We start from the raw sequence: 25,565 nt of genomic DNA, 5'->3' as shown, positions 1-25,565 counted from the left end.
AAAAAGAAGAGAACACGTATCTCTACTGTCTCTTATAATCCCATAATTTATTGGTGCTTTGTGTATCTCTATGTGACTGTGTGTGTGTGTCTCTATAGGTCTATGTTTCTGTGTATCTACGTGTCTGTGTGTCTGTGTATATCTCTGTATATCTATGTGCAGTGTATGACTATATGTGTATCTCAGTATATGTCTGTGTGTCTTTATTTGTGTATGTATGTTTCTATGTGTGTCTGTATGTATATGTTTGTATGTGGTCTCCATGTCTGTGTGTATGCCTATGTGTCTCTCTGTATGTTTGTGTGTATCTCAGTATTTTTGTGTCTATCTGTGTATGTCTCTGTGTAAACATATGTACATCTCTGTGTATCTTGGTGTGTCTGTGCCTGTGCTACTGTGCATGTCTGTGTGTGTAACCACCATCAGGGCCACTAGCTTTCAGCCTGGAGAACTCTTTTTCTGCATCTGGCCTGTTAACCACAAACTCCATTGTAATGTGTCTCACCTTCATTTTAGTCCTTCACGTCCCCCCCCGTTGCCTCTGTCTCCACTGTTTGCCCCAAGTCAGCTGGTCCTGGAACTGAAGGGTTGCTTTTCTCTTGTGTTCATCAGGGTTTGCTCTGTCTCTGTCTTTAAACATTTGCACCGTTCATGTCCGGGCTGCCTCCCTTCTATGGCTGTACTCTGTACCACTGGTCTGGTTCCTCATCCAATGTGGAAACAGACCCTGTGTCTTCAAACACCTGCATTTTTCTGCTCTCCTCCCTGATGCCCTCTTGTGCCTGCCAGGGGGTCCAACAGTGTCTGAGTTTCTCCAATGACTCTGCTGCCTCCTGTATTCCCCAATCCTCACATAGCACATTTGAATCCGTCTTCACAACGGCTGCTCTGTTGCCATCTGCAGTGCCCTTGGCCCCTCACAAGCAGTTTCTCGGCTTCTTTTCCTCCATGTAGGCCATGCATCCTGCTGTCGTATATGCCTGGTAATCTTTCCTGAAGACTCGCTGTGTTAGATGGGATGTTGTAGGGCTCTGGGCCCTGGCCCCTCAGCCTGTGGCTGCTGTCTGCTGTCTCACTGCTCTGTGACTTGGACTATTTGAAACCTGTACAGGGCCAACATTTCCTGCCAGGGTGTCAGAGTGCAGGGACAGATGAGGACAGTGCCCACCTGATGACAGGCTGCTCTTCTCAGGGCTCTATGTAGGGACAGTGGGCTCTGACCTGCAGGAACTCCTCTCTATCCAGCTGAGGTGGGGCAGGGCAGGCTGGTGACCAGTATAGATGAATACTCTACAAGCTGGAATCAGGGGGAAGGCAACCCAGCTGATGGCAGCTTCACCTGGAATAGGGCTTTTCAAGTAGAACTGAGGGCTAGGAATACTGGCTCTGCCCCCGGGGTTACGTTGCAGCCCTGACCTGGGAGCTGGCACAGCGAGCCTGGGAAGGGCTGAACCTGCCTCATGCCACCAGCTAGCACCAGGTGAGCCTACACTCAGGTGTGCCAAGTCTCCTTATTCTTACAGAGATTTGGTAGGTATTCTCAAGTTCATTTTTTCTTAATCTGCTACACACTCTTAGGAAAGTTTACAGGGACTTTGAAAGTTTTTTTTTTTTAATGAGTTTCATCATCTAGTCTCACTGGGTATGGTCTCTGCAGTGTCCAGGCCTTGGTGTGTTGACTGCGCTAGCTCTTGCCCATCCAGTGGCAGTCCATCAGCGCAGGTGGACCTGCTTCCTGCTGAACTAAGAATCCACACCAGCCATTCCTGAAATTGTTGTAAAACATCGACCAGGCTTTGGGGACCTACTGCTTGTTTCTGCTTTCCTTTAAATAGGTTTAATTTTCACAGTCCTGGTTATGCAAGGAGATTAACCATGTTTACTGTGTGTACTTTGAGTTGCAAGTATCATTTATTTAATGATAAAGTAGAGACAGTGACATGTTCCTTGGGCTTCCCTGGGGAGACCAGAGCCCTAGGGCTTCCCTGGAGCAGGGAATGTAGTGGGAAGCTACCTCAGACTGCTGCTGGCCATGCAGGGGGCACACCCACTGTCCCCACGGAGTCTGTTCTGCCTCAATGCTCAGGCTGGTGATCACATGGATGCTTTGACATATGTTGGACATGAGACTAGATATCCACAGCTCTCCACCCCTTCAGTGAGGTCAATTGGAATGTGACCTGCTCCTTCAGTCCACAGACTGTCCAGGGCAGAAAAGGGTAGCTCCTTCCTATGACTTCTGACTTCAGTTAAGGACATGGATGATCTCTTGAAGCTTACTAGTTTCTTTATGGAAACAAGTCATTCTGCTAGAGAGGCAAGTGAACAAAGCTGACATCACCTCTGCAGTGTGTGTGTGTGTGTGTATGACAATGAGTGGTCATATGATAATCCAAGCCATCCAGCCTGGAGGGATATTTCACTTGATCTGCACAATGTTGGAAAAAAGTGAGTTATTTTCTAATATTGAAATACTAGGGCCTTTACCTAAAATGGCAAAGTCATTTTAAAAACTGAAGAAGCCGGGCACCTGAGCTTGTATCCCTGCTTCCCAACATGGCTGGGACCAGCAGCTCTATTACCTACATATGTAATCGCGGCAGAGTTGTCTGCAGTCCTGACACAAGCTGTCTGTAAATTGAGCTCCAGGAAGCTCTGACCCCCACATCCTCCATCCATCTGTGTCCTTCATCCTGCCAAGGCTGGGTTGGCTTTGGGCCTAAGTACAGTCAGTCTGCAAGCAGTGGACGCTCTACCTTCAGCCTCTAATGAAGAAGGTGGTAGAACCGACCCAGGAGGCCCTGCTGTAGGTAGAGCCCATGGGAGACATAGACTCTTTCCCTTTGGTCTCACTCTGCATCCTCCTCTAGCCCACAGGTAAGAAGCTTTTGGAAACCTAAGCATGTTTGGAAGCTGAGGTGGGGGAGGTATAGAGTCAGGTACAGGTTTGTTGGCAGCCATGCCCTGTGTTGAGGACAGGGTCATGGTGATAAGGAAGACAGGCTCTGTGCTGTCTGCACTTTGATACAGAGGACTAGAATATGATCACCAACTCAGGGAGCATTGTCACTGGATCTGTTGTTCTGTGCTGAACTTGATCTCTTCTGCGAGTTCCCTGTCATCTAGGGCAAGACCTCATGGCAGTCTTTCCTGGCTTGCCTTCCTCTGAAGGAGCCTGTATAGCCCCTAGCCCCTAGGCGGTGGTGGGTTATCACTCAGGGTGGGCTGAGTGATGTTGCAGTAATGGCCAGCTTTCTACCCTCATCAGGTTTAAATGCCGTGTACTGACTTCCTGTTTGTGAGACCTGTCCACCATAGGCCAGTGGTAAGAGGAGATCAAGTGCCCGGGGTTAAGTAATCACTGCCTGGAGTCAGTGCTAGAAATTCAGTACTCAGCACATAAGACATACCACTCCTGCCTGTCACTGTTCAAACAAGCCTTATGATTCCAGGAGCCCTGCAGGGTAGAGTGGGCACCTCCCATGGGTGGGGCAATGGCAAACATGGGACAGGTGGCCTTGGTGACTTCCAGTCCAGTTTCCAGTGACCAGCCCTATCCAGTAGTGGCTCCCTGAACATTCCTGTTACTCATGCTGGCATCTCAGGAGACAGGAGCTAGGGATAGCACCAAGCTGGGTCCTCTGGAAGGTCACAATTATTCTATTCCCAAGGTAAGCATATCTCAACCTGGAGAGAATGTTTCTATGGCAACAGGGCCAGAATGACTCCCAGTGTTACACAGAAACGTGTCACAAGTTTGCCGGGGTTTGGGGGAGAGAGTTTCAGATGAGGCTTCAGTGGGAGCAGGTAGGGAATCCAGGGATCCAGTATGCCAGTTATCACAGGGATCATTATCACTTTCCAAGGGCTTTGCTATTCCTTCACATGTATCCTGTAGGGTCCTTGCAGCAGCCACATGTGAGTATCTTGCAGTCTCTATTTCCTAAACAAGAATGTGGAGGCCCAGAGAGGTTTCAATCAGCTTCCTGAGGCCACACTGCAGATTTGGGGTGTCCCTAGGAAGGAAGACAGATGTTATTTGTCCCCAAGACCCCAGCTTCTCCAGTTGCTGTTTTTCTCTGAGGCTGCTCCCCTTATTTTCCCACTTGTGAACCTTTTCTTTTTAACTTCTGGCCAGAAGCAACTTACAGAACCACTTGTCTTCAGGAAGCTGAGGCATGCAGTTTCCTCTTCTAGAGTCATTTCCCTTGAACACCCTCATTGGGGGAGACCTGGGGTGGAATAGGGAGCCAGACTTTTTGGCTATTTGCCCCCCTTTAGAGGGTGCAGAGTGGGCAGAGGACTCAGAAGGTACCAGTTGCTGAGCCTGTAGAAGATTCTGAACTATCAGAAGTATTTGCAGAATTTGAGAGGGATCAGCCTGAAAGTTCAGGTATGTGGGGGAAATGGACATCCATGTCTTTAGACAAATCCATGGATGGTTGCACCTTGGAAAGCTCTGGAATGCTGAGCTATTTCTTCCTTTTGGAAACACATCTGAATATAAGTCCTCCAGGCTTCCTAGGAAAGAGCTATCAGATCGCTCCAGGTGGCTAACCCTAAGAGCAGTTTGATCCCAGAGATTTCTCTTGACAGGGAGACAGAATGCTCTGGAAAATGCTGGTCTAGATGTTTCTCTTTGTTCTTAGACCTCCCTTCCACTGTCTCTCCAATTTATTACACACACAGTTTTAAACACCAGAAATTCAACTCCAACTGGCTTAGGCACAAAGGGAATTTAATGGGTCACATATTCAAGATGGTTCAGCCTGGTGGATTTCAAGGATGGCTTGATCCATGGGCTTCCCCAGCACATATTTGCCTTTCTGGACACCCTCACTGCCAGCACCCTGAGCTCTCCTCAACTCCTTGTGGTGCCAAGATGACTGTTCTCACTGTGAAGATTGCTGCACAGGCCTACTCACTACCCTTACCCCATCAATGTCTTTATCCTCTGGGAAAGAGCTCTCCCCCCTAGTCTCAAAGCCAATCCCTGATGGAGTCTCATTGGTCCATCTAGGTCACATGTTCATCCTGTAATCAGTTGCTGTGGCCAGTGGGATTAATGGTTCAGTGAACCAGTCATGGGTCACATAACTAGTAGCCAGGAAGGAGCCAGTTTGGGCCCCATTGATGGAGAGAAGAATGAAGAGTTATGGACCCAAACACGGGCAGCATGGGGACTGTGCATTTGACAGTGTGGTGAAACTGGCCCAGGACCCTCCCCTTTTCCTATGACTGTGGAGCAGTTTCTCAGCCCATACCCTTCTGTGGGGCCAACTGGTGCAGTGTGGAGTGTTCAGCAGTATTGGGTGCTCAGGGCGCATGCCCCTGTTAAGACAAAAAACATCCTCGGCCACTGGCATGTGCCCCTTTGGGTCAGCTTGTCCTAGCTGGAAACTATGGCCCAGACTAAGGACACAAAGCTTTAACTTTTGTCACCATGTACTACCCTGCCCCAAGCCTTGGGCTGTGACAGACCCCTAGGCTCCCATGCAGAGCCAGAAGAAGATGCTGTGTTAGTATGCACCATGTGTGACCTCTGGCTTAGTCTGTGAAGTCCTCATATATAACGGTGCTCTGTGCCCAGCCCTCAGTCATGGTCCCCAGTGTGTACACCAGCCATGAACGGAACATATGCATTTGTGGACAGAAAGAGATGGGAGCAGATCACCTGACATCTTCGTCTCTCCACAGGGTGCCCTCTCCTCATCTGCATCATCTCCATGTCATCCTCCATGGACAGCTATGGAACGAGTGACAGGTACATGACCCTCGTCCTCTGAGCATGTCTTATGATTGGCAGGCCTGTTGTAGGGAAATGTGCTGGGAAGCATCCATGTGCTGCCCTCAGCTGTCCATGTTTGCCTGGGTGCAGGTTGAGTACCAGCAGACTCCTCCAGACCTGGGCAGAAGGAACTAGAGCAATCCCATTCTGCTCTTAGAACTAGCAGTACAGGTGTACACTGTCCAGGAAGGTGGTGGCAGCTGACAGAAGTTTCTGATGGGACTTTTTTTGCATTTATTTATTCAGTGTGTGTGTGTGTGTGTGTGTGTGTGTGTGTGTGAAAGAGAGACAGAGACAGAGAGAGAGAGAGAGAGAGAGAGAGAGAGAGAGGTGTAGCAGTCAGAGGAACTTTCAGGAGTCCGTTATCTCTGGGTCCCAGGGATTGAGCTCAGGGCATCAGACTTGGCAGCAAGTAGTTTTACCTGCTAAACCATCTCACTGACCTTGATAGGATTTGTTAATCCATGTACTCCTCCCAGAGGCACAGCTCTGTGGAGCCTATGTGTGTGACCTGAAGACCCTTCTTGGGTGGTCAGCAAGTAAACAGTACAGTAGGCACCCAGCTGAAGGGATATGAGAATATACAAATGAACAGTCTGACATGCACAGGTAGACGGGCCTTTGGGTCCTTGCCTGGCCAGGAGGCCTGGGCCAACCTCTTTGCCAGGATCCCTCTGTGTCCCAGTGGTGTCAGGAGCAGGGCACACTAGAGTCTAAGAGTAAAAGTTGATGAGTCCCTGGGGTCCTGACTCTGGGAGGACATGGAACCCTGCAGAGTGCTGACCATCTCTCCCAGGTCAGGGGCTATGTCCTTCAGAATGGGGGACTCTCATACCCTGGTTCCTGCACTATAACACATTAGAGCAATCTCTGGGATGCACTGGGCCTTTTCTTTCAGTAATTTCCATGGGTGTGTGGTGACTGGCAGGCTCCAAGCACGTGGGGAGGGCCAAGTGCCCCATAGCATGATGACCACCTCTTTCTCTGAGACCCAGTGAAGGCACATGCCCACGTTTGACTTGCTCTGTGAACTCTGAAGCCAGTCCTTGGCATGGCTTTTTGTTTATTCTGGTAATAACAGAATATACTCTGGTTTTAGCTGGATTCTTCAGAGGCAGTTGACCTAGACAACAGTTCTGGGAAATCCTGTCCAGGGAGATGCGTGAAATCACCACGGAAGTGTGTGTGTGTGTGTGTGTGTGTGTGTGTGTGTGTGTGTGTGTGTGTGATGAAGAGCCAGTATCAGAGAAGCTCTAGAACTGATGAGTCCTTTATCAGGGCTGGGGCCCTGCCATTGCTATGGCTGAGGACCACCGGGGTGGAGGTGTCTAGATGATACCTAGAGGTGAACAAGGTTGCTGAAGTAATGCTCTGTTCCCTCCAGCTGCTGGCTGTCGCTGGGGGGTGGTGCCATCTGGGCCTTTGTGGGCCCTGCCCTGCTGGTCATTGTGGTGAGTACTCCCTCCCTTGTGAGCAGATAGATCCAGGCAAGGTAGGAGTGGGGCCATATGGATGGTGCTGGGCTCCCTGAGAAACACCCCAACAAGTATCATCACACTGTCACTTGTCCTTCATCCTTCCAGCTCCTCCTGGGGTGACTCTGAGCCTTGATGACCCAGTCTCAGGAAGGTTCTGGGTTTGGTGGAGGTCCACTAAGCCCTCAGTGTACCTCCTCTGAGTTCAGTCCTAGAGGCAAGGCCAGACTTCTGCTGCTGGGTCCTCACATGTCTGCCTCCTCCTCTTAGGGAGCCCTAGCATTCTAAGACTGGGGTGCTAGTGGGATTCCCGAAGCCCTATATGCAAGTTAGAATCCCTCTGGTTACAAGTAACAGTGAAGATAGTCAGGAGCATAGAAATGGGGATCAGCCACATAGGTTACTAAGTAGGAGCACTCGCCCTGTGGCTGGGGAGCTCCTGTCTCCCCTGTGGCTGCGCTCCATGGTGGATGTCCCAGGGGCTCACACAGGATTCTTGTAACCATGACTAAATTCTCTTGTCAACCCCAGTGCTTATCTATGTACAGAGTCTCAGTCCTGCTGACCCCAGTGCCTGTGTACAGAGGTTCATGTCTGTGATCCACTTCTTCCTGTTGGCTCTAGTGTCTGTGTACTGAGTCTTGTGCCTATGATCTACTTCCTCCTGCTGGCCCCAGTTCCTGTGTATGAAGGTTCATGCTTGTGACCCACCTCTTCCTGCTGATCCCAGTGCCCTGAGTGGTGGGGCTCATGTCCATGTTGCATGTCTTCCTGCCAGCCCTAGTGCCCCTTATCATAGAGCTAGTGTCATGGGGCCACTCCCTCCTCCATTCCCTTGTACAGACATGCTGGTCAGGTACTTGGAGCTGAGTATATCCTGTGTGCTGGGAAAGGGACCAGGCAGGGGCTGCTCTACTGTTTCCTAGCAAAGCACCCCTTATACTTTGCCTTGGTGCTAGGCTACCTACCCAGGGGTCTCTGAAGTTCAGGACTGGGAAGGGTCCATGATTGTGGATGTGCAAGTCCACAGAGCAAACTGTAGCAAACTGTACCCACAGGGCCAGGACCCTCGGCAGGGGTTCCTGCCTAGACTGAGCCACAAGTGGGATTTTGAAGATCCTGTCCTTTGACTGCCTCCTTTCTAGGTTGTTAGGTCCTTTCTAGGGCCTATGAGGCCGGTGCTGATAGATGCCAAAGGATGCCCCTCCTAGAGACAAACAGGACTTTGGTACACTGGTTTACCATTTCCAAGATGGGGTATCCCAGCTCCACCCTGATAGCAGCCGCAAAACTGTCTCTACAGCTCAGATGACACATCAGATGTCATGTGGGTCTGAGATGACATCTGAGCTTTACCTTCTGCCTTCACCCATACATGCTTCAGGAAAGCCATAACCCTGCCCCTCACTCTCTCACCTCCCCTGCTCCTTCACTGGACTGTGAATCTGTATGACTGTCCCCATTTGGAGGCACTAGCCAAGGCAGGACCCCAGTGGTTAATTAGTAAGGAATCAAGGGAGATCCTGAAAGCCTTCCCTCATTCTTCATTGAAATCCTGCCGACACCTTTGTGTTGCAGGGATACTACAGTGACTTCTTGGCTGAGGTTTCCAGAGGGCAGAGAGTGAGCAACCAGCATGGAGTCTATATTGATGGTGTCCTTTGGGATAGGAAGGCCAGGTGCTGTCACTGTGCATGTGGTCCCCTGCTGTGCACATTCTAGTAGTAACTGGCATGGGGTCCTTGGTGCCCTCCTGTGGAGTGAGGAGTGGCAGAAGCCAAGAGGGAGGTGCAGGCAGCCTCTAAAGGCCCCATGGTCAAGGACAGGGTTGCTCTAGTGCAGTCGATACAGCTACATCTGCTTTGAGATTGCTTTCAGGCTGCAGCCACACCTGCTGATTTACAGCATCTGCAGCTCCTCCAACTGCAGCTCTGAGATCTCTGCAGCAGACACTGCGGCCTTCAGAGCCCAGAGTATTTGCTACCCAGTCCTTGACAGAAAAAAATGGCCAATTCCTGGGATGAGGCATACTGTGAAGGGTCCAGCTGACAGCTAGGCCTCAGGCTGGGTGCTGGAAGTGGAGATGGGGTGATGTTTTGTGCCCCCAGATCTCAGAATATGGAGAGTTTTCTGCCCTCCTGGCTGTGTCTTCATTCACCCAGAAGTCCTCTATCTTACTTCCAAATGCAGAAAGCAGGTTTTGGATGTCAAGCGTGGCCTGACCCCATTTGTGTAAAAGCTCTCTGTGGACACTTGTTCTCATGCAAGTGGGAGATGGATAAGAAAATGTGGGGCAGGCGCTCTTGAATGGAGGACCCATGGGGAGTGGTGTGTGGGTTTGCCACTGCATGTGCTTCAACTTTATCTGCATCTAAAAGCACCCCACAAGTCTTGCACAATTTAAAAAATTTTTATTTTTATTATTTTAAATTATGTATATGTGGGGTGAAGTTGTACACATATATCCATAGCTACAGACACATGGAATCACAGATAGAGACACAGAACTACAGGCTTATAGATCCACAGCTAATAGATGCAGAGCTATAGGCTCATAGATCTCTGGCTACAGATGAGAGCTATGGACATATAGTCCATAGTCACAGATGTACAGATATAGTCATAGGCATAAATTAATATAGGTATATAGCTATAGATATGGACAAATACATATGTAACAGATACTGTATTTTTGCCAAACTATAAACAGGCAAATGCATCTGCATAAAGACAGAAAGAAAGGCAGGCAGGCAGGCAGGGAGGGAGGGAGGGAGGGAGGAAGGGAAGGGAAGGGAGGGAAAGAGAGAGAGAGATGCACATGCATGAATACATCAGTGTACATGCATGGATATACATAGAGTTTCCAGGTAGATACAGACACATGAATGTTGGGACATAGTGCACACTATTGTGGACACACTATTTATTTGTGTATGTGTGTGTGTGAATGTAGATACTATTTTTCTGTAAAATGCTGGTATACATATCAGTGTTTTTTCATAAGCTCTTAGATGACCCTGAGCTGACAGCTGCAGAGCCCAGCCCAACATCAGAGGCCCCACCCACCACTCCTCCTTCCTCCCCCAGAGGTTACCATGATCTTGTCCTTCTAGTCATTGGCTGTGGTGGGCTTTATGGTTTGATTTCCTGGTGCACAGCTCCTGTCTTTTCTTCTGAAACACAGCTTGTGAATCATTTCTTTGATGTCAACCCTTAGTAACTTGTCCCCATTATGATGGGCCATACAAATTGATGCAGCACCCCTGAGAATCACATCATAGGCCTCCTCTCCCCACTATACCTTTCCAGTTCTATTAGAAGGTGGACCAAGTTGAGCAGAGTGGAGCAGAGGGGACCAGGCCTGCTCTCCTCTGTAGTTTCGTGAAATTCTAGATCATCTAGTTTATAAGCCCCTGGCTCCTGCCTTTCTCCACAGGTGTAGGATTGGAGACTATGGTAAGCTTCAGCCCCTCTTGCCATGCCGACAACAGGATGGTCCTGATAACAGCTATAGATGCAGAGCTACAGACACTTGATAGTTAGCAAGAGAAGTGGTGGAGGAACCCCACTGCCATGCCTCCAAATAAAAACAGACACACCCAGGCTGGGGGAGGGACAGGAATAAAACTCAACAAAATCTCTAGAAAGAGAAACGGTGATTGTGGGGATGGCTAATGACCTGAGCAACTTGGCTGCTGTTGGGACACTGTATGGCTCTCCACTGCAGCAGCCTGAAACCATCGCCTATGGCATTTTCATGTTTCTAAAACACTCCACTGTAAGTTGATTGTCCTGTTGATAGTAGCCTGGAAACAGTAGGCTGTGAATCCTTCATCTTTAATCTGAGAAGATTTGGGGTGGAATCATTTTTTACAGTGTCCAGAGGAGGTGTTGAGATCATGAACTCAGGTGGCATGCTCATGACGTGGCCTCCAAGTTCATGTGGGGGTGCTGGGTAGTTATGACCTCTGCCCTCACACGACGTATCAATCTCCTCCACATCAGCCATCTGTCCCTCCCCCAGGCCCGTCACCATCCCTGAATCACCAGAACCTAGCCTGGCTACATCTCTTTGTGACCCAAAGGTGCTGTTGAGGTATTTTACGGAAAATGAGATCCAAGTAATTTTCCTTTTAGTGTATAATTGCCTAAAATTAAACTCTATTTAAGCTATTTGTTTTTAAATTTGTGGCAGACATGGTTTAGAGAAAAGCTTAGGAATATATGAAAAATCTTAATATATGAATAACCTCTGCCCATGCCTGCTTCTCACACCTTGGTGTCCACCCTTCCCCAAGGGGACAGGCCTGGACTAGCTTCTTGAGCGCCTTGGGTTTCTACAGATTGGGTGCCTACATCTGTGGTTTCACCCCAGTGGTGTCTCCTCTGGGGGAGCACAGGGCCTCGGGGCTTTGGGTAGGAAGGATGTCTACATCATGCCCACACAGTCTCATGGCTTGGTCGAAGACTGCAACCCACATCCGAAGTTTTCCAGTGCATATCCAAGTCTCCTCTAGCTGTCAGCCTGCAGCTTTCACAGGTGCCTGAGGTTTTAAAAATATAAATTCCCAGAATGAAAGGGGCAGGCTAGCAGCAGACTGGTGAGAACACAAGTAACTCTCTCCCACCCCTAGATTCGAGGAAACTATTGGAGGAATTGAGGTCTTAAAAACCCAGCACCCTGGAAATGAACTACAGGCATACAAATGAAAAAGCTTTTTTTTCTATAGAAAATCTACTACATCTCAGCCGAGCCAGCAGGGTTTATGGCTTTCTGACCTGCTGCTGCTCCCTCTCCATTCTCCCTCTGACACAAGTGGGCACCCTGTAGGATTCAGAGCACACAGACTGGGGCAGCAGATTGAAGACAGCAGGCTGCTCTCAGGTGTCAATGGCCCTGGCTGTCTGGAGTGTCACCCTGCCCCTTGAAGCAGTCATCACACTTCGCTTGCCCTGACTTCTGTCACTGTCCAAGTTGGAATGTAACTAAGTGTGAAAACCAGTGGCCTGCCACTCCCATTGCCCCTCCTTGATTCAGTTGAATGCTGTTTTCTGGTCACTGGGAAGGCTGGAGGGCAGCTGTGTTACTGGATACGCTGATGTGCTTACTGGCTATGTGTTAACTTCTCTCATCTTTTCCAACCTTGGGAGTCTGTGTTGTTACCCAGAGCAACAAGACCCCAAGGGAAAATGACAGTTAAGCTTTTATTCATGTCTGTCGGTAGGATAAGCAAGAGGCTAGACAGGAGACGTGAGGCACCCACAGTGTCCCATTTTCCTGGGAACAGCATAGCACAGACCAGGAATTGTCTCTGCTGAGAGTCTTCAATAAAAGGCTCAAGATGACTGATGGGAGCTGGGAGGAGGCAGGGGAGCGGGCTGGAGTGGAAAAGTACCAGCTGGAATCAGAGAGGGGAAAGCAGCTCAAGGCCTCAGGATCAGGCAGTCTCTGCAGAGGAGCCTCAGAATGGCCTGGGATGCAGCTCCCTGGGCTAGTGACAGGAATGGTGCCAGGAGGTTGTGGGGTAGGGGGTCCTGACAGCAGTCCCCTCCTGTACTGCCAAGTCTGGCTATGCACAATGCTGGACAAGCCACCAGCTTCCCTAAGACCTGCTGGTGGAACGTCTGTCAGCTCTAAGGTTGTGAGCCTGGAACTGGCTTTACAGGGATTGTGTCCATCTGTGACCTTGAAAAATTTGACACTTAAGGGGATGGGCTCTGATCACAATGCAGCCCAGACAACCCACCGTGGGCCTCAAGCAGAAAGAGACAGAGGGTCCTTCCCTCTGCTGTTCCCACCTCATTCCCTGCTATTGAGGACCCCAGAGAGCCGCCAGGTGACTCACTGGCTGGGCTGGAGCCTGGAAGCCTGAGTCCTGACCCATTGCAAGAGCCCAAGGGAAACCACCCAACAGGTCCCCACTCAGGAGTGCAGCTCACAGCATCCCACTACCATGGCTTCTAAATGCCATATAGCCAATTCCTGTGAAGAGAACCAGATACCAGGTGTGGTGGGCTTTGGTGTCCTATGGGTGAGCCCAGCTCTTCACTGTCTCCCTGTTTCTCCTCCCTCACAGGTCAACATTGTGATCCTCATTGCTGTAACCCGGGTCATTTCCCATATCAGCACTGACAACTACAAGATACATGGGGACCCCAGTGCCTTCAAGTAAGTGTGAACCCTAAGTATCCACACCCCACTGTGCTTCCCATGTGGGGGCTACTAGAAAATCCAGGAGGGTCAGACAGTCTTGCCTCCCAGGGCAGGCACCTGAGCCCTCTGCTGGCTCTACATGTCCACATGGCCAGCCTTGTTTTGGGTCCTTATTGCCCTGTTCGTTCATCCCTGGTAACTCAAGACCAAGTCCTAACCCAGCCTTGAGGGCCTCATGAAGATGTTCTCCTGGGTCTGCTCAAGCCAGAGTAGGGGACAGCTGGGGGAGGGCAGGGGAAGATCCCGGGGGAGAAGATCCAGCTTTTAGGTCCTACAGCAATAGGCCCCTCCACTCCTCGCTTCCCTCCTGGTGGGAGGGGAATAACAGGACCCTCCTCATGGGCTGCTGTGTGAAGGAAGACCCTAGCAAACAGAGTGTTCCACATGCACTGGGCTGGCCACTAGAGGAGGAGCCTCTTGGAAGCCTCCCATGGGACCCACACACAACTTGAGGCTGCCTGAGTTGTGCTTTTCTGTTGGAAGCTGCCAATGGCAAGTGATAGAAAAATTCACAGCAATTGGCTTTGGCAGAAGGGGACACAGGCGACCATGAAGTCGCAAGCTTAGATACCCCATACATGGAGACATGGTCTCCTGGACTCAGTTCACCTTTTGTGCCTTTCCTCCTGAACCGTGAGCTCCATGCCTACCACACTGCCCTCCTGGTGGCAGAATAGCCACGACCAGAGTCCAATGTTTGGAAAGATTTCTCTCCTGTGCAAGTGGGATGGGACTATGGTGACAGTTGCTGGGCCTTGTGCTCTCTATGAACCAGATCCAATGGGGTAGGAGTCACCCACGAGATTCGTGGGCTTGAGTCTTACAATCCTGCCTGACCCTAGGCTGTTGCCAGCATACTGAACCCCAAGGATGAAGTCTGAGGGACCTCTCAAAGGTGATGTGGGAGCTCTTGTAGAAGCAGTGTGAATACCAGGCTGCTGATATCTTATAAGTGACTTTAGCTACAGTGTATCTTTTCTGATGTGAGAGCAGGAACCATAAACATGCCAGCAGCAAATCGATGAGGTAATTATTCTGTAACAAATCCAAACACTGTAAATTAGCCTGACAAGTGGCTGCAGCTCTCTTGGAGTTTTTCAGTCCCTGGAACTATCCAGGCTGTGCCCGGGTGAAGAAGTAAACTCATGGGGTCAGGAGTCATTTCCTTACTCCTCAAACAGACAGAGGGAGGGCTGCCCTGATCCTGGGTCTGTGCCTTGAACCACCATAGCCCCACCAGGAGGCCTTGCCCTTCCTCAATCCACCCTCAGCCCCGAGATCCCTCAGTGGTCAGGGCTTTCAGTCTGTTCCCAATTCTCATCCACAGCCCAGATTTTCATTCCTGTTCTAGCCCAGCACCTGCAGGACCATGGCTATCACTGTGCCCAGAACACCTGTGGTCCTACCACCCTGTTCCACCCACCGCCCCTTCCAGAGCCCAGCACAGAGGTGCCTTCATCTACAATCTCTCTTCACAGAAGCACCACTGAGGGCTACCCCTGTCTGGGCTTTGTAGGGCTTCAGTGGTAAACGGACACCCAGAAGCGAAGGTTGGTGTTGGCAGAGCCATGGTGGTCTGCCCACAGTGCCCGCAAGTATTCACTCAGGTGTTCATAGACATCCTGGTCTCATTCCCCAGTGAGCTGTGTCTATTCTCAATGGACCAGGTACCCTAAAATCCTCCTGGCCTGCCTTATCTGCCCACTGCCAACATGACTATCACTGTCTCTTCCAGATTGACAGCCAAGGCTGTTGCTGTGCTGCTGCCCATCCTGGGCACCTCATGGGTGTTTGGGGTACTTGCTGTCAATGACCGGGCCCTGGTCTTCCAATACATGTTTGCTGTACTCAACTCCCTGCAGGTAAGAGCCTGCGGGACTGCAGGCAAGCAGCCCTGTGAGCTTCCGCTCAGTTAAAGCAGAGTCCAGTATCTTCTGATAGGAAGTCACTGCCCAGGGTTTTTGGCCCTCTCTGAACTGAAACTTTCTAGGAAGCCCCTGCCTCACCCAAGCAGAACAGAGACTCTTATCATAGCAGCTGAAAGTAGTTTAGGATGCACGGTTCGACATTCCTGCATCTACATGGGCTGCAGCCTCAGGCTCCCAGCACAGCAACCCTCCCTTCCAGTGAGCTGTGCCCAAGCTACCGTTAGGCCCGTGTGAGGGAGAAACCTTGGGTCAAAGTGCAAGCAGCTCTGATATCTCTTCCCTTCCTTCCCAGGGCCTCTTCATCTTCCTCTTTCACTGTCTCCTGAACTCCGAGGTATGTCCACTCCACTTTCTGACAGCATGAGGTGGTTTTTCACTTCTGTAAGGGCATAGAGAACAGGGTAGTGTTGTCCAGCGTAAACAGTCCTCATGGAGGCTCCACTTGGGAACCACCTACTCTGATCCTGACGTTGGTACCAGCTCTGACACTGGGGTTTCACAGTCCTGTCCTTACATTGGATGTCCCAGGCACAAGGCCAAGCAAGTCCCTAGAGGCCGTTGGCAAAGACTCTTTGAGTAGAGTTTGCTACTTAAGCCTCTGAAGTTCCTTATAAGGCTTCTTCCTTCTACCTTCACAGGTGAGAGCTGCCTTCAAGCACAAGACCAAGGTCTGGTCCCTCACCAGTAGTTCTGCCCGCACAGTCAACACGAAGCCCTTCAGCTCAGACACCGTGAGTGCAGTGTGACAGCTCTGGTTGAGCCTCCTCTTTCTGATTTACTAAGCTTGTTCCAAATGTCTTCTCCCTGGTCCCCTCACCATCCTGGGGGCTCTTGTTAATGTGGCCGTTATTAGGACAGGGCAATCTTGACTATCAACCTGGCTGTGGGAGCAGCCCTGGCCTCACTTAAGTGAGCATGCTGCGGGAGAGCCGTGTTTAAATCAAGTGCTCCACTGGAAACTTCACTCTCCTCCAGGCCCCCAGCAAGGCCCAGGTTGTCTGTGACACAGCCCACTTACCTGCTGTCTAGATCCTTGCTCTGGTGTCTCTTTTCTAGACAGCACTAAGTAAATGCGTCACTGCCCCATGGCCATGCTCCTGCCACAACTTTTTGCCTAATGGCTATTGTCTGTACCCCTCATGGGAATAAAGAATTCAGAGACAGAGAATGCAGCTGCCTTATCTAGCAGCTCCATCAGGGCCCAGTGCACAGCATGCTCAAAGAAGAGAGCGCAAGTGACTGATAGACAAGAGAATGGATATGCCCTGGGTTTGGTGTGGACAGAACTCACACAAGGTGCTTTGGTCTGGACTCTCTGTTTAGAGCCTCGTGTCTTAGGGAAACAGTGGGAACCCAAGCTGGGTTCCAGGTCCTCACATGACTTTAGGCCCAAAGCTTTTTGCACACATCTGGGGTGGACTCCACCTCTCAGAGCAGTCTTCATGCCTCACTTTGTGTTTTGCAGGTGAATGGGACCAGGCCAGGCACAGCCTCCACAAAGTTGAGCCCATGGGACAAGAGCAGCCAATCTGCCCATCGTGTGGACCTGTCCGCTGTGTGAGCAGGGAGGTTGCTACACAGAACAAGTGCCCTTCCCTAAGCAGAGCGCAATGCACACCCTGCCTCCACCTCAGGTCCCTCTCCTCCCTGCTGCCTAGGCATGGGGTCATGGCCCCTGCCTATGACTGTGGCAGTGTCCCACCCAGCACTGCAAATTGACACAGGATGGTGTGACCAGAGATGATGTGGCCCTTCTGCCCCAGTGTAATGGGGGCTTCTGTCCTATGTGGACACCAGAGCACAATGTAGCCCACAGTGACACCAAGTGTGAGCCTCCCTTGTCACTGCATTCTGGTATCTCTGCCCTTGCTCCCCTAGAGTCACCCACCATCCTATGGTGGGGTTTTGTGAAGGTTGAGTGTGGCAGCCTAAAGGTACCATCGTGTGGAAGAACTGACTCAGCCACTGTTCTGTGAGCTCTGTCTCTGTGGACCCAAAGTCAACCTTAAAATGCCCCTTTCCTTGTAAGCCTCTTCTGCCATCCACAGGCCCCTCCAGGGCTGATGGTCACCTGCCTTGTGCCCCCCCCCATCCCCCAGCACCTGCATCTCCTGGTTTTCCAGGGTATAGCTGCCCCTGGGGTCTGCTGTCTCATTTAGACTTGCCACCTCTTTGTAAGAGCCAATGAAGCGTCTCACAGTTGGGTCATCAGACGTCCTTCACTTCATGCCCAAACTGGGCACATTATGTGGAGGCTGCTCCCTCTGATGATCACACGAAGTCCTGACTGGTGGGCAGGCTTCTGGGTTGGTATGAATAGATAGAGTAAGATCCAGCCCTGGGAAGTGCAGTCATTGTGACAACTGCTTGTGAGAAAGAACCTCATGTGGATGGGATCACAGAGAGAATTCTTGAACAGGCTGTGAAGGGCCGGCTGTGATGGGAGCCTGAGAATGTCTGTGGCATGCACCACCAAGACAGCCCAGCCGGGTCCTGATACTGGAAAATCTTCACTTCAAACTGTGACATGACATCCCTGAGCCCTTCCCAACCTCATGCTCCCTTGGCTTCAGAATAAGTTTCTACCCAGTTCTGTGGATCTTTTTGACTTAAAAAAAATTACTTTTATTTTCGCCCCTCTACTGAGATGGAGCCAGGGCCTTGCACACACTAGGCAAACACTCCACTCTGAGCCACACCTCAGCACCCAGGTAACAGCCCCCTGAAGACATCTCTTCCAAGAGCCATGAGGCTAAAGGGGTCAGTCTTTTGTTCTGTCCAGGCCAGGACTTAAATGCAACAGCCAGCTGAGCCCCTTTGACCTGCCCTCCTGCAACACTTTTTGCTGTAGCCAGGGACCAATGCAGGCTGAGGCTGTTCTGAGACTGTATTTGGTGACAAGTCCTGTCTGGGGTGCATATGGCCACTGCCCAGCATCTCCAAACCAGACACTGGTGACCCAAGGTCCGATCTGCTGTGCTAAGCGCCCAGTAGTGAGAACACTGTATCCTCCATGCATGCTTGGGTCCTGCTGAGGCAAGGCAGCTGGGGACTGTTAAAATTTCTGACGAAATCCTTAGTTTCCAGCTTTTGGAATACTCACTCTATGTAGCTAATATATCAAGCCATGCAAAGAGCAAAAACTGCCTTGGCCTTCCTTCTCCGGTGAGTGAAAGCGTGCACTTTATTTATAGGCTATGGCTTCTGCAGTCATTCATTATCTATGTGTAATTTGGTCCAAATTAATTAGAAAGAATGATGTGTGTGAGTGGTTTTCAGTGGAGAGAAGATGTATGCACTATCACAAAAACACATTGTCATTTGGATGAAATAAAATCTTTAATGTCCTTAACTGGAGTGTGGTTATCAAGCCAGTCTGTGATTAGTGGCACCTGAACAGGACACAGAGCTAACTCAAAACACATAGAAGCCATTCCGTGATTCCTCAGCACCTACTGTATACCCAGTACATTCCAGCTCAGGGGCCTGTGCCTCAGGGACTGGGTATGAACACCCTGGGGCAAACAGCAGGTAGGAGAAGGAAGAGGACAACAGAGGGACCTATCCAGCCTGGGTCCACCCAGGCTGTTCATTGCTCAGGGCAACAGCATTCTTCCAAATGCCTTCCATCCTCAGCTGCAGCACACTGCTTCTCTGTTCTGTTACAATCAGCTCTTGATGGCAGTGTGAGGCTTGGGTCAGAGCTCCTGAGTTTGGCCAATGCACATCCTAGTGGAGGTTCAATTCCACCAGCTCAGGTCAGTTGTATTGAATTGTAGTCATTCCTTTGTCAGAGGTCTGAGCTTGTCCACATGACTTAATTCTGTGCTCTGTGTCCTGAGGGCCTGTGTGCTGGCTGTTTCCTTTCCAACCCATGGTATAGCCATTGTAGGTCCTGAAGTCAGGAAGTGTGTGCCCAAACTTTGTTCTTCCTCAGTACTGTGTTGGCTATTCTATGCCGTTGGTCTTCCCACAAGGTTTTATAATCAGTGTGTCCATACCTGTAAGACATGTAAGCTGGGTATGGAAGTACAGACTGTAATCCCAGCACTCAGGCAGAGCAGAAGAATCTCACACTATAGTAAGAGATTAATAGCAGCAGTAATAAAATCAAACAGCTATAGTAGTACACTGTCAGGAAAGTGCAACTTGGTTTCTCTTAACATATCATACTGCATGCATGTTTTCTTCCTGGGATGGTGTGAGATGACACAGTGGCTATGAGACATATGAGGTGTGGTGATGTCCTGGGCATTGTGACATAGCATTAACCTCCTAATTAAGCATTATCTGTTGATCTCATGACCAAGATGACTGCTGAGTGACTGACAAATGGGAGACATTTATGATGTGGGTGTGATAGACCAACGGGCAGGAGGCATGTACAGTGTGGGCATGCTAGACTAGTTTGCAGGTGTATACAGCAACGATGCTGTAAACTAGTGGACAGGAAGTGTACACAGCGTGCCTGTTCTAGGGTAGTGGGTAGGAAGCGTGTACACTGTGTTTGCTCTAGACTAATGGGCAGGAAGCATACACAGCATAAACACTGGGCAGAGGAAAGATCCACATGCCAAGTGGCTAGACCTAGACATTGTGAGATTTCATGACAACCCTCAGAATGTCATGTAATTTAAAATATATCAACCATTTATTTCTAGGATTTTTCCATTTAATATTTTAGACTGTGGTATATTCGGTAGCAGAAATTGTGAGAAACAAAACTTGATAAGGTAAGACAATTGTGACCACATAATACACTGTGACTATGGTTGAACTGTTAGTTTTAAAATCAGTTAAGAAGCCAAACCAACATTTTATTCCACCTTCTGTTCTTTGGTCTCCAATATACCACTGCTCAGATTTGTTCTTCATGTTGACTCGGGTTCATATCTTGTGGCTCTATTTCTTTCTGAAGAAATTCTTTTACCATTTCTTGTGAGGAAGGCATGCTGGGCATGAATTCCTAGTTGGCTTGTCTGAGAGAGACTTTATTTTCTTTCTTCACAGGATAATTTTTCTGGAATTATGTAATTTTATGCTAGCGTGTTTTCTTCTTTGAATTGATTGAATATTTCCCTCTACCATCTTTCTGTACAAAGGTGAGGGGAAGTCCCCTGTAATTCTATTCTTAAAGCTCTGTGGGTAAGCTGTTTTTACCCCTTTGATGTAAGGAGAGGTTTTTCTAGGGTTTGCACAATTTTAGTGCCATGTCTTGGATGATTCTCTCTCTCTCTCTCTCTCTCTCTCTCTCTCTCTCTCGTGTGTGTGTGTGTGTGTGTGTCTGTCTGTCTGTCTGTCTGTCTGTCTTGCTTCATGTTCTCTGGGCTTCCTGCATCTGTGGTTGATATGTTGGGAAGTCCTCAGTCATTTTGTTTGCTTTTATTGCATTTATTTATTTAGAAGGAGCAAGAGTGAGAGCAAAAAAAAGAACGAGAAAGAGAGACTGTCACAGCATACATTGTGGAAGTCAGAGGATAACGTTCAGGAGTCAGTTTCTCTCCTTCCACCATGTGGGTTCTGGGGATCAAACTCAGGTTCTCAGGCTTGGCAGCAGGTGCAGTTCCCTGCTGAGCCATCTTACCAGCCCAGTCTTTTTTTGCAAATATTTCTTTTGTACCAATTCTCTCTTCCCTCTACCGTTCCAGGTGCACACAGCTTCTTTCTTCATAGCAGTGCCACAGCTCCCAGGTGCTCTTATCCTGCTCTCTCTTTGGTCTACAGTTCTGTTTGGGAAGTTTCTTGGTCTTTTTTCAATTTGTGGACTTCTTCCTGGCTGCCTGAAATCTCCATGATGGTCAGGGGCTTGCAGCTATACTGTGGAAGGGCTCTAAGTTGGGGCATTTCGTACTGATGGTAGTTTTTATGTTCCTCTGCTGCCCTCCCCCATTAGTCTTACAGTGAGTTCCTTTTCCATGATGAATCTTAATATGTTAATCACAAGAACTTTAAATCCAAGCCTGGTAATTCCAACAGTGGTGTCTCACATGAGCCTGTTTCTGATGACTGCGTGGTTTTCTTGCCTTTGGGATGCCCGTTTACTCTGAGTATTGGGAAGGAGGTACGTGGGTCTTTGAGAGGACCTATGGTACTCTGGTCTAAAATGTTCTTCGTTGGACTGGCAGGATGGCTCAGTGGTTAAAAGCACTTGCCACACAAGCCTGAAGACCTGAATTTGATCCTTGGAACCCTCAGTGAGAGAACGGATGCCTAAACATTGTCCTCTGACTCCATGCGTGCCCGTGCAGGCTCACACATGCAAATAATAATTTTAAGAATCCTCAAATGTCCTCTGTTGTCTCATCCTTTCTAGAGATTAGCTTAGATAAAGACATAGAAGCCCCCCCCAGCCCCCTGACCTATGAGGGTGGCTGTCCCTATTTCCCAGGAATACTGTGGTGTCAATCTCAGAGCCCTTGGGTGGCACAGAGGAAATGCTAGGTACAGCTGATCAATGAGGACGACTTTGGAAAGGGAGCTGGATCCCTAACTGGGGCAGAACTGCCCAGGGATCAACCCTGGAGCCCCCTTGTGGCCACCATTGAGAGAGAAGAGTGTCCCTTCCTGTCACCAATGGACAGAGCTTCTGATGGGTCATAGCAGGGACCCCAGAATATCCCTGGTAGGAAGGACCCCACATACCTCTGGCTTGAAGTTGAGGGAGGGTCCTGGGGGATGCCATTTGCTACCCTCAAATGCCCTCAGGCAGACAGAGAAGTTCTCACTTAGAGGATATTTAATCAGGAAAGAAGGACGGGCCTAATGGAGCCTGTCCAGGGAATGGGATTTTAGTGCCTCCTGCTCCCAGCTCAGCTGCTCTGTAATTGCCTCCACACCCTCCTCCGCATCTATCTGGTTAGCAGCTGTGCACTCACTCAGTCATGCTGCCCACACCTTCTACTCTGGACCTGCTTTTGTAGCTCTCCGGGCTTCCCTAGGTCGGTCATAAGAGAGTGGCTGCCCACCCTCTTCTCTCTCTGCATGCTGTAGATGAACACTGGCCAGACACCTTCCCCATGGGCTGGGGTATACAGCACCCTCCCTCTCATCTGGCCCTGCTTGAAGAATCATCGCTTTTCCTGTGGTATCCCAGGGGGCAGGCTGAGGCTGCCAGTTGCCACAGCTCTGTGTGAAGCTGGTGCCAAAGCTGGGAGGAGGCTGGGGCAGGTTGGACTGGAGTCAGGTGGGGTGGTAGACTTCTTATCCCAGGCTGATGGAGTGTAGACCTGGAGGCTGGAGCTCCAACAGTCACAGTGGAACTTTAGGGGGGATCAAACATGGAAGACACCCTGGAGACAGGACAGAGCAGGCCCTTCCTCACAGTGGTGAACATGAGGTCAGCTTTGGGCTATACTCTCCACCCTGATTTGTGAGGGAAGCAAGCTTCAGTCCTGTCAGCCACTTACTCTCACCCTGTCCCACCTGTTACTTGAGGAGTGTTTCCTTGTGATCTGTGGGTTTACTGCAGAAGGCAATTCCCCTGCCCCCTGGAGTTTAGCCACACCCCTCAGCACATCCACAGTCCCCCATGCTCCCCCATGACCCTCTGCCTCAGCATGCATAGTCCCCAGCGGCCCCTGCTGTGGTAAATGGCACCTGCTGGTCTTTTGCTTTAGCAGTTCTGAAAGCTGCAGGGGGCACTGTGGTGTAGAACCCCAACCCCTGAGCAGCAGGGCCTAGTGTGTTCTTGCCTCTGGCACAACAGTTGTGCTCCCTGCTATGCAGGACACTCATCCAGCCCCTGCCAGCTGAGCCACAGTTGGAAGAGCCTGATGGAGCTCCACACAGATAGTGTTCCAGGGGCTGATCCATCCCTCTCCAGCCTGTCCTCACCTGGTTGCCCCATGAGCTTCCTCCCAGGGCACATCCGCCCGAGTGTGGCAGTGATAGGCAGTTGGACAGCAGTGGGTGGTGACAGAAGGCACCAGCAGGTGCACCAGCGTTCTGTCTCTGTTCTTCCTTACCTGCCCTGGCAGGGTGCCCGCTTAAGGTGTCACCCGTCTCTGAAACCTAGAGACAAAGTTATGACTTTGTCATGACTAGACACAGTCATGACTGTGTCCCTGGAGACACTTCTGATTTTCTGCTGAGCTGTGGTCTTTCTCTGGTTTTCTGCTTTGTCCAACCACCTCTGGCTGTGTCTTCTGCAATCCCCCAGTTGGGCATTATGTGGCGTCAGAAAGGAGGTCCAAAAGAGTATGAAACACATCAAAGGCTGGCAGCCAGTTCAGGAAAGTGGGTGGGGACACCAGCTCTGAATACCCAGGGACAGTCTATGGCCTCAGCATAAACTCGAGGCTCTGTAATCTTAGTCTCTCATCTGCCTGGCTCAAAGTTCTCACCAAATGTTGCTCCCTCGGCACATCTCCCCTGGATCTCTCTGTGCCTCATCCTCAGAGGCTGCCTTGCTGTTCCTTCTGGTGTCTGCTGGCTTCACTTCTGTCTTGATGGGGAATCTCAGGCCCTTGCCAGGCTCCCCTGCAGACAGGAGGTTCCCCAAAGGCCAGGTTGGCTCTCTCCTGCAAAGTTTATGTCTTCAGCAACAAATACAGAGCCTGGACATGGCAGGAAACCAGAAATGTGAACTGAGTGATGTGGCACAACTCCACCCTGGTCCTTGCTAGGCTCCTGGGGTGAGTTACACACGCCATGAGATTCAGCAAATGAGCTGTAACAAGCACATAATTGTGTCCCTCTTCCTTCTAACTACATTTGTGCATTATGGGCTTGTAATTAAAACAATGGCAGATGTCACTGCATAGACCACACACAGGAGGTGAGGGATGGAGATGGTGTTGGAGAGGCTGGCTGCTCATAATTCAGGGAATTGCAAGTCAACTCTGAACATGCACTTTGTTCTTAAAAACTAAAATCAACTTTGATGTCCTTTGAGAGTCTTAATAATTTTTAATGTACACAGAGCCTCCTTCTTAGTCCTCCTTGCTCCTCAGAGAGTATTGGGGACAGGTGAAACCCTGAGAAGGGAACTGAGGGACAACTTGAGCAGAGCTGTCGTAAGGGATGGTGTAACTCCCAAGCTTGTCCCACAGAGCACAGCATAGGGGCATCAGGAATCCATATGTAGAGGGTGGCATGCCAGAGCCAGAGCAACAGGGTTTGTAGGAGGCTGTCAACCTGCAAGGGATCCCAAGACCCAGACTGGACTGTGCCCACAAACCACCATCTGCTTGGACTAGGCCCTGGTTCCTGCTACAGACTGGAACTCTGGGCAGTTTAGATGACAGGGGTTCCCAGCAAGAACTCTGTCCCATTTACTCATTAATCCTTGCAACACACAGGAGGTAAGCATCATCATCCCCACTTTATAGACAAGGAACTTAGCTATGCATGTACCTAGGAAATCAAGGATTCTGTATCCATTTGCATCACAGTAGACCTATGAAGAGCCAGAAACACCAAGGTGAACTGCTTTCCTACTGAGCCTGAGTCCGTCCCTGACCTGATGCCCTGTGCATGCCACGTGGGGCAGGAAAGGGCTAGGATCAGAGACAGTTTCCCATGGAAGCTTCTGGGTCACAGCATTCTCCCCACCCTGGTCAGTGATTCCCCTCAAGGACCTGGACCACCCCGCCCATGGTCCACTACCTTCTGGTCCCCGCCTTGGCAGGTGATACAGCTGCATCACCTTATTAGGAAAGATCCAAAGATGGACAGCCAGGAGCAGCATCGCTCTTGCAGTTTACCAACAACATTTGAGGGTCCTTTAATGCTGCAATAAGCAAATGTCTTCTCACCCAGTGCCAGCCACACTGAAGCTTTCTGAGACCTCCTAGGTCCTGTGCCCTCTCACATCTGGGCTTAGCAGTCACACACCCCAATTAAATTGCACTTTCAGGAAATGCAGGGGCATTGGGTCAGACTGGGCAGCAGGACATGACAGGAAGATTTATACAGACATCAACTAAGAATGTCTACATAAGCATATTTTTTAATTTAGAAAATAAAGGCTTTACTGCACCAGTGATGCTGGAACAAAGTCAAGCCAGGGTCACCTTAAACACTGTCTGCTCCTCATGTGGATGACACAGGGATCCTGGTTAATGGAATGTGCTGTACAAAGCAGGGGTCAGACCCCATAGCTGCTTCTTCTCCACCCCCATTTGATTGGAGCTGTGTTCATAAGTGACTTGTGTCTGGAA

General features: G+C 50.0%; 1 protein-coding gene across 4 annotated transcripts in view; it reads left to right on the top strand.

Annotated features, from left to right (window-relative positions):
* Adgrd1 (adhesion G protein-coupled receptor D1) overlaps positions 1 to 18,757 on the top strand; it is a 120,383-nt gene extending 101,626 nt beyond the window's left edge. For 2 of the 4 annotated variants that reach the window (XM_017803376.2, XM_029556467.1), the window contains 7 exons: positions 5,698 to 5,764; positions 7,173 to 7,239; positions 13,341 to 13,432; positions 15,213 to 15,339; positions 15,698 to 15,739; positions 16,044 to 16,136; positions 16,871 to 17,249. In XM_017803376.2, coding sequence (XP_017658865.1) covers positions 5,698 to 5,764; positions 7,173 to 7,239; positions 13,341 to 13,432; positions 15,213 to 15,339; positions 15,698 to 15,739; positions 16,044 to 16,136; positions 16,871 to 16,966 — 584 coding nt within the window. In that variant the 3' untranslated portion in view covers positions 16,967 to 17,249. Of the gene's footprint in view, positions 1 to 5,697; positions 5,765 to 7,172; positions 7,240 to 13,340; positions 13,433 to 15,212; positions 15,340 to 15,697; positions 15,740 to 16,043; positions 16,137 to 16,870 lie in introns of all 4 variants that reach the window. The other 2 variants (XM_017803375.2, XM_029556466.1) reach the window with 2 other exon arrangements.
* The last annotated feature ends 6,808 nt before the right edge of the window (positions 18,758 to 25,565 follow it).

Source organism: Nannospalax galili, unplaced genomic scaffold, assembly GCF_000622305.1.
Source record: "Nannospalax galili isolate Female #2095 unplaced genomic scaffold, S.galili_v1.0 scaffold566, whole genome shotgun sequence".
In the NCBI taxonomy this organism is placed as follows: domain Eukaryota; kingdom Metazoa; phylum Chordata; class Mammalia; order Rodentia; family Spalacidae; genus Nannospalax; species Nannospalax galili.
The sequence above is the reverse complement of the archived record's forward strand: the minus strand, read 5'-3'. Positions and strand labels throughout refer to the sequence as shown.